Source organism: Carcharhinus amblyrhynchos, unplaced genomic scaffold (genome assembly GCF_965287045.1).
Source record: "Carcharhinus amblyrhynchos unplaced genomic scaffold, sCarAmb.v2.hapA scaffold_39, whole genome shotgun sequence".
In the NCBI taxonomy this organism is placed as follows: Eukaryota; Metazoa; Chordata; class Chondrichthyes; order Carcharhiniformes; family Carcharhinidae; genus Carcharhinus; species Carcharhinus amblyrhynchos.
Genome location: NW_027649780.1, coordinates 5,998,109 through 6,006,611, shown reverse-complemented (window position 1 = coordinate 6,006,611; position 8,503 = coordinate 5,998,109). Strand labels below are relative to the sequence as shown.

The window sequence follows — 8,503 nt, the reverse complement described above, 5'->3', positions numbered from 1 at the left end:
GGAAGAGAAATGTTTCTCTGTTCTGTCTGTGGGAAAAGATTTTAAACATCAGTGTGACTGGAAAAGCACCGAGACACACACACACCCAATTGAGTGTTCCACTGAACTGACAACGAAAAGAACTTTAACCAGTTACACAGCCTGGAAAAACATCACACCATTCACAACGAGGAGATACTGTACATGTTCTGTATGTGGACGAAGCTTCAACTGATCATCCAACCTGGAGAGACACAAGGACACCGACAATGTGGGGAAACCATGGAAATGTGAGGAATGTGGTAAAGGATTCAAGTATCCATCCCTGTTAGAAAACCATCGACGCATTCACACTGGGGAGAAACCATTCACCTGCTTTGTGTGTGGGAAGGGATTTACTCAGTTGTCCTGTTTTCAGTCACACCAACAAACTCACACTGAGGAGAAGCCATTCAGCTGCACTTCCTGTGGAAAGAGGTTCAGGTCTTCATCCAACCTCACTGCACACCAGCGAGTTCACACCGGGGAGAGACCATTCAGCTGCTCCGAGTGTGGGAAGGGATTCACTCGATCCTCCCATCTGCTGGAACACCAGCAAACCCACAGTGAAGAGAGGCCATTCAGCTGCACCAGTTGTGGAAAGAGGTTCAGGTCTTCACCCAATCTCATTGCCCACCAGAGAGTTCATTCGGGGAAGAAACCGTTCACCTGCTCTGTGTGTGGGAAGGAATACACTCACCCATCCAACCTGCTGATATACCAGCGAACTCACACAGGGGAGAGGCCATTCACCTGCTCTGTGTGTGGGAAGGAATTCACAAAGTCCTTTAACCTAGTGATACACCAACACACTCACACTGGCGAGAGGCCATTCACCTGCTCTGTGTGTGGGAAAGGATTCACTCAGCCATCCAACCTGCTGACACACCAGCGAATTCATAAGTAACTGCATTGTTGGATTCTGTTATTTTTGCTGCTGTTAATCACATTTTAATACTGATAACCTGATAATATTTGCTTGCTCCTGCTGATATTAACAAACTCTACAACTGGCTGCCTCTTAAATATCTTGGCTATGTTGCAGATTTTTGGAGCTGTAAAGTCCCTTTTTGAAACCAACATCTGTGATATTTTCCCTTGATTCAAGAACAGCATTTCCTGGAAGTTCAACTCCAATCTTCACCATCCCGACTTGAAAATATTTTTGAGCAGCCTTCACGGTCGCTGGCTCAAAATCCTAGAATTTCATCCCAAATAGCACTGTTGGTGCACCTACACCACAGGGACTGCAGCAGTTCAAGAAAGTAGCTCACCACCTCCACTCTTTCAAACCTGAATATCATCAGCCTTTGAATGTGAAAAGAAAAATATTTGTCTGTTCTGTCTGTGGGAAAAGATTTTAAACATCAGTGTGACTGGAAAAGCATCGAGACATATACACACACACACACACACACCTGAGTGACAGTGTTCCAGTGAAGTGACTGTGGAAGAGCTTTGACCAGTTATAAAGCCTGAAGAAAAAACATACCATTCACAGTGGGGAGAAACCGTACACAGGTTCTGTGTGTGTGGACAAGTCTTCAACTGATTGTCCAACCTGGAGAGACACAAGGACACTGGCACCATGGAGAAACCATGGAAATGTGGGGATTGTGAGAAAGGATACAGTTACCCTTCTGAACTGGAAATGCATCGACGCGCTCACACTGGGGAGAGGCCGTTCACTTGCTCCATCTGTGGGAAGGGATTCACTCAGTCATCCAGCCTGCTGACACACCAGTATGTTCACACTGATCAGACACCTTTCAAATGTTCTGACTGTGAGAAAACATTTAAAAGCAAAAAGTATCTGCTGAGGCACCAACACATTCACAGTGAGGAGAAGTCATTCACCTGCCCCTTGTGTGGGAAGGGATTCACTGCTACATCCAACCTGCAGAAACACCAGCGAGTTCACACTGACAAGAGACCCTTTAAATGTCCAGACTGCGGGAAGTGTTTTAAAACCTCCGGTGAAGTGACGTGTCATCAACGTGTTCACACTGATGAGAGACCATTCAGATGCTCTCACTGTGGGACTGGCTTCAGGCGATCATCTGAACTCACTGTACACCAGCGAATTCACACTGGAGAGAGACCATACACCTGCTCTGTGTGTGGGAAGAACTTCATTCAGTCATACCACCTGCTGAAACACCAGCAAATTCATTCCGATATAAAACCTTTTAAATGTTTTGACTGTGAGCAGAGCTTTAAAAGCAGCAATGGTCTCATGATGCACCAACGAGTTCACACTGGGGAGAGACCATTCACTTGCTCTGTGTGTGGGAAGGGATTCACCCAGTCATACAATCTGCTGAAACATCAGCAAATTCACTATAGTATAAAACATTATGAATGTTTTGATTACGAGCAGAACATTAAAAACAGCAATAATCTAATGATACCCCAGCAAGTTCACACCAGGGAGAGACCAGTCACCTGCTCCGAATGTGGGAATGGATTCACTGACTTACAGCAAATGCTGAGACACCAACAACTTCACGAGTGTCTGCAGGAGTTGGATTCAGCTGTTTTTGCTGCTGTTAATCCTATTGAGGACTGAACGTGTGGGTTAATCTGAGGTGTGTAAGAAATGTGCCCCAGCCACTCTCTTCCATGGTTCAGTGGTCCTGGATGCAGAACAGAAGCTTCTTTACAACTGTGTTTAGAGTCAGGAAGAACAACGGTGAATGTTAGAAACTGTAAGATTTTATTTCTGGGAGTCAGAGATTCCCTAAAAAGGCAGTCAGTGTCATTGGTGATTTTAAATCATTTTATTCAGAAGCAACAGTTTAGATATGGTACATCAGTTAAATAGGCAGAAAAGACGGATGACCCACATCAAGTGAGAATGGTTTTCTGGATCGGGGGATGCTGAGCTCCATATCTGGAAGTGACAGTCTCCTTGGAATGGTTTACTGATCCCAAATTGGGGGGAAGCTGAACTCTGCGTTTGGAGGTGACAGTCTCCTCAGAATGGTTTACTGGTCTCCGATCAGACACTCAGATGGTTGAAGTTGATCTCTGCAGCTGCAGGTGACGTCTCCAGATCTCATTCCTCTGGATCCAGTCAATTTGGTGTCAGTCTGAATCCAGCAGGGATAACTTTGAAAAACTCTTTCCTGTCCAGAGTGATTTTCTCCCTCGAGCCTCTTTAACTTTCACTTAGAGAGTTAGTTAACATCTGGGTCATCAGATCCAACCTTATCCGGTTTAGAAATGTCTTGTTTCAGGATTTGTGACAGAGACATGTCCTGGGTAGAGAGAACAGACCTATCCTGTGTTTGTCACCCGGTAAACCGTGTGGAAGCTTTCTTCATAAGATGTGGAGATGCTGGAGTTGGACTTGGGTGGACACAGTAAGAAGTCTCGCACCTGATGAAGGAGCATCACTCCGAAACTCGTGATTCCAAATAAACCTGTTGGACTTTGACCTGGTGTTCTGAGATTTCTTACTGTTCTTCAAAAGACAGCAAGCTTTTTCTGTTAATATTCAATAAATTTCTTGACATTTTATGAAGATTTGATGGGGATTTCTATCAAAACATGCAGTCAAATCAGAAATTGGTGTAAAACTGTTCCTGACTGTAAGTGACACTTCCAGTCTGAAAATGTCTTTGATCTGAAGTTTCCAAGTGTTTATGTGACATTCCTGAGTTTTCTGATGTAAGGCAGTGACAATAACTGGTATTTACTGTTAACAGATTAAAATATATGCTGCACAGGAGCTGAAAGGTAAGGAGAGGGAAGATGGAGAAATTGTAATTCACCAAAGGTGTACACATGGTGTTTGTCAAGATTTCCTTTTTAACTAACAATAAATTCAATGTACTGTTTGGGAGCAGGTCCATCATTAGGATTAGAGTGAAGTATTAGTTAGGGTGAGGTGTTAGTTAGGGTTAGGATTCAGGGTGGAGGTTGGGATCTTGGTTTGGGTGCTGAGAATGCAGACAGAAATTGGGATCTTGCTGTGTTTTGTGTGGAGTTCCAGGGATGGTGGAACCAGGCTTAAAAATGGGAAAAAGGTTCCAGTACAGCCACGGTGGCACAGTGGTTAGCACTGCTCCCTCTCAGTGCCAGGGACCTGGGTTCAATTTCAGTCTTGGATAACTGTGTGGAGTTTGCATGTTCTCCCTGTGTCTGCGTGGATTTCCTTCAGGTGTTCCAGTTTCCTCCCACAGTCCAAAGATGCATGGGTGAGGTTGATTGGCCTTGATAAATTGCCCCTTCGAATCAGGGGGGATTAGCATGTGGGGTTATGGGAATAGTGCCTGGGTGGGATTGTTGTCAGTGCAGGATCGATGGGCTAAATGGCCTCCTTCTGCACTGTAGGGATTCTATTATAGAGTTTTATCTTGTCTGTTTCAGTGCCTGATTCTTGTTTCATCTGTTTACATGTCCTACAATTTCATTGTTCAGAGCTGTTTTTCTCAGTCCCAGATGTGGCATTCAAATTTTGACTTCAACTGTTAAATAAATAGGTTCACTGTTTGTGTGTGTGTGTGTGTGTGTGTGTGTGTATGTGTGTCCTTGTGAATATCAGATTATGTGTCAGTGTATTTGTGTGTGAACAAAGCAAAGAAAATTACAGCACAGGAACAGGCCCTTCAGCCCTCCAAGCCTGCACCGACCATGCTGTCCAACTGAACTAAAGCCCCATATCCTTCCGGGGACCATATCCCTCTATTCCCACCTTATTCGTGTATTTGTCAAGACGCCCCTTAAAAGTCACTATCACAGCTGCTTCCACTACCTCCCCCGGCAGCGAGTTCCAGGCACTCACTACCCTCTGTCTAAAAAAACTTGCCTTGTACATCTCCTTTAAACTTTGCCCCTTGTAGCTTCAACCTATGCCCCCAGGTAATTGACACTTCCACTCTGGGAAAAAACTCCTGACTATTCACTCTGTCCAATCCCCTCATAATCTTGTAGACTTCTATCAGGTCACCCCCCTCAACCTCCATCGTTCCAAGTGAGAAAGAACCAAGTTTCTCCAACCTGTTCTCATAGCCCTCCATGTCAGGCAACATCCTAGTCAATCTTTTTTGTACCCTCTCCAAGGCCTTCACATCCCTCTGGTAGTGTGGTGACCAGAATTGAACACGATATCCAAGAGCAGCTGTATATTTGTGTGTGAACTAAGATTCTATAAAGCTGCAACATGACTTGCCAATTTTTAAACTCAACGCCCCGGCCAATGAAGGCAAGCATATCATGTGCCTTGTTGACTACCTTCTCCACCGGCATTGCCACTTTAAGTGACCTGTGTACCTGTACACCCAGATCCCTCTGACAATCAATACTCTTAAGGGTTCTGCCGGTTACTGTATGTTTCCTATCCACATTAGATCTTCCAAAATGCATTACCTCACATTTGTCCGGATTAAATTCCATTTGCCATTTCTCCGCCCAGGTCTCCGATCGATCTATTTCCTGCTGTATCCTCTGATAGTCCTCATTGCGATCCGCAAATTCACCAACCTTTTTGTTCGCAGACTTACTAATAAAACCAATTACACTTTGCTCCAAACCATTTATACATGTTACAAACAGAATCATTTATATATATTACAAACAATTGTGTGTTGGTATGTGTGTGAGTGTTGGTGTGGCGGGGGGGGAGTGGTTCTGTCTCTCTCTCGCTCTCTGTCTGTGTTGGTTTGAAGAAGCCTTTGCTAACTGCTGCCTGTTGTTTCCTTGTGTTAGTTTAATCGCTGCAGTGTCTGAGAAATCAACTTCAGTTTTATTTGATGTGGCTTTAATTTTAACAGAGGGATTGAAGTTTTTTAAAAATTCTTCCATTTCTACCTCGGTGTGGGTCAAAACTCCCCACGTACGAACATAGGAACAGGAGTAGGCCATTCAGCCCCTCGAGCCTGTTCTGCCCCATTAAATGAGATCATGGCTCTTCAGTGGCCTAACTCCATATACCTGCCTTTCTCCCATATCCCTTAATACCTTTGCTGAACAAAAAATGTATCTATCTCAAGATTTAAAGGTGGCAACTAATTTAGCATCAACTGCCTTTTGTAGAAGAGAGCTCCAAACCTCTACCATCCTTTCTGAGTAGAGGTGCTTCCTAATATCCCTTCTGAAAGGCTTCGCCCCAATTTTTAGACTGCCCCCTGGATCTAGAATCTCTATGATGTGGAGATGCCGGCGTTGGACTAGGGTAAACACAGTAAGAAGTCTCACAACACCAGGTTCGCAACAAACTACCCAGCCTTCAGGAGAACAGTGACCACAACACCACACAACCCTGACCCAGCAACCTCTGCAAGACATGCTGGATCACCATATTCGGTAATTCCAGAACCAAGAGACACTGATTACCCAGGGATGTTGTCTGTAATTTACACTATCTCCCACCAGAGCTCTTCACCCAGGCTGACAAGAGGCAGCTCAGTGTTAGTGATTTGTCATTGCTGCTGTCCTAGATGTTATTCAACATAGACTCAAGTTTAGGGAACGGGGTGGAAATGGGTAATCAGAACTGCTCACAGTTCCTGAGGGTGGGGGGACGGTAATGGTTACTTGAATTTCTCAAACACTGTGGTTTGTAAAGACACTTATTTAATCTCCAGTATTAGTCAGAATGGGCTGTTTTCTCCACAAGGTGGGGCTGGAATTACTTATATGGGTGTGTCTCTGAATTAAGATGGCTGTTTGGTCGTGGGTGTCTCTCTATGCATGCCCATGTCTGTGTAAGAGACAGGAAGAGAGAGTGTGTTTGGATCTTTGTGCTTGGCTATCTGTGTGTGCTGCTCCTTCTTAGATGGTTCCTCTCCGAGTGCTTTGAATAAAATCATTCAAAGATTCTTCATCCTGGGTGAATCCACAGGCTGACCATGTGCTGTGTAAAACCTGACATATGTACCACCAGACCCCACTTTTCCTGGGGCAACATAAAGTGTTTGCTGTTTTCCTTTCCCCTCCCTTTTCAATTATATCACTTCTCATTATTCTGAACTCCAGAGAGGACAGACTCATCCCACTGAATTCCTCCAAGGACAACCGCCTCATCTCAGGAATCAATCCAGTGAAACTTAGTTGCACATCGACAGTGAGCAAATAGAACAAAGACCAAAAGAGGGAAATAGAGACACAGACAAAGATTGTTAGAGTGAAAGAAACTGAGCCAGATTTACAGTCATAGTCATACAGTGCAGAAAACACCCTTCGACCCATAGAGTTTGCACCAACAATAGCTACCACTAACTCCTATGCTAATCCCATTTTCCAGCACTTGTCCCATGTCCTTATCTGAATGCTATATTTCAAGTACTCATCCAAGTATTTTTTAAAGGTTGTTAAGTTTTTCAGCCTCCACTACCTTCCCTGGCAGTTTATTCCAGATTCCCACCACCCTCTGTGATTTTTTTTCTCAACTCCCCTATGAATCTTTTGTCCGATACCCTAAAACTATGTCACCTCACAATTGACCCCTCAACCAAGGCTCTATTCACCCGGTCCATATCCTTCATAATTTTATACACCACAATCATATACCCCTCAGCCTTCTCTGCTCTAAAGTAAACACTCCAAACCTATCCAGTCTCCTTATAGCTCAAATATTCCATCCCACGCAACATCCTGGTGAATCTCCTCTGTATCCCCTCCAGGAACTGAAAACTTAACAACCTTTAAAAAGTATTTGGATGAGCACTTGAAATATAGCATTCGTATAAGGCTATGGGACAAATGCTGGCAATCACATCCTTCCTATAGTGAGGTGATCAGAACTGCGCATGGTACTCCAGCTGTGGTCTAACCAACATTCTGTACAACTCCAACATTATCTCCTTGTTCTTATACTGTATGCCACCACTGATAAAAGCGAGTGTCTCATATGCCTTCTTATCTATTCTATTCAGCTGCTCTGCTACCTTAAGTGAATAAGTACCCCAAGATCTATCTGCTGCTCTTCCAATCATTAATTATTTCTTGTCTTGTTACTTCATCCAAAGTGTATCACTTCATACTTATCAAGGTTAAATACTTTTTTAAATTAATTTGTGGGTCATGGGCATCGCTAGCTGTCCATCCTTAGCTGTTCTTGAGAAGGTAGTGGTGAGCTACCTCTACAATGTAGTTAGGGAGGGAATTCCAGGATTTTGACCCAGTGACTGTGAAGGAACGGTGATATATTTCGACATCTACCACTGTTCTGCCCAAACGACCAATCCAACTACATCTTGCTGCAACTAAGACAGAGTCGGGTTGATTCGAAAAGGACCCTGGGTCTCTGGAATACTCGTCCAATAACAATCCTACCACACAACTGGTAGATGTGTCAATTGGTTTAATAATTTTATATATTAACCGTATAGTTCTGATCGTAATTGGATGACAAAGCACAGTTTTGTGTTGAACATTATCGCCGTCCTATGGCGGTGCTCTTACCCAGCATTCACAGCGAGAGAGAATGCGTCGCATTGTCACAATGGCAGCTGCTTGCGCAGGCGCAGTACCTACTCCG

The 8,503-nt window shown here is 44.1% G+C and overlaps 2 protein-coding genes across 2 annotated transcripts; both read left to right on the top strand.

The window, feature by feature from the left end:
• Positions 1-214: 214 nt before the first annotated feature.
• Positions 215-982, top strand: LOC145335548 (uncharacterized; the record flags this gene model as incomplete). Its single annotated transcript, XM_080181348.1, has 1 exon — positions 215-982. A coding segment is annotated over one exon (711 nt), but the record flags the coding sequence as incomplete, so codon positions are not given.
• Positions 983-1,606: 624 nt separating this feature from the next.
• On the top strand, positions 1,607-3,418 carry LOC145363554 (uncharacterized). Its single transcript, XM_080218740.1, has one exon. It carries the CDS (start codon positions 1,607-1,609, stop codon positions 2,585-2,587), a length of 981 nt encoding a protein of 326 aa, XP_080074866.1. The 3' UTR covers positions 2,588-3,418.
• The last annotated feature ends 5,085 nt before the right edge of the window (positions 3,419-8,503 follow it).

Coding starts and splice junctions, on each gene's coding strand:
- LOC145363554 (XM_080218740.1), top strand. CDS start 1,607: ATGGAGAAACCATGGAAATGTGGGGATTGTGAGAAAGGATACAGTTAC.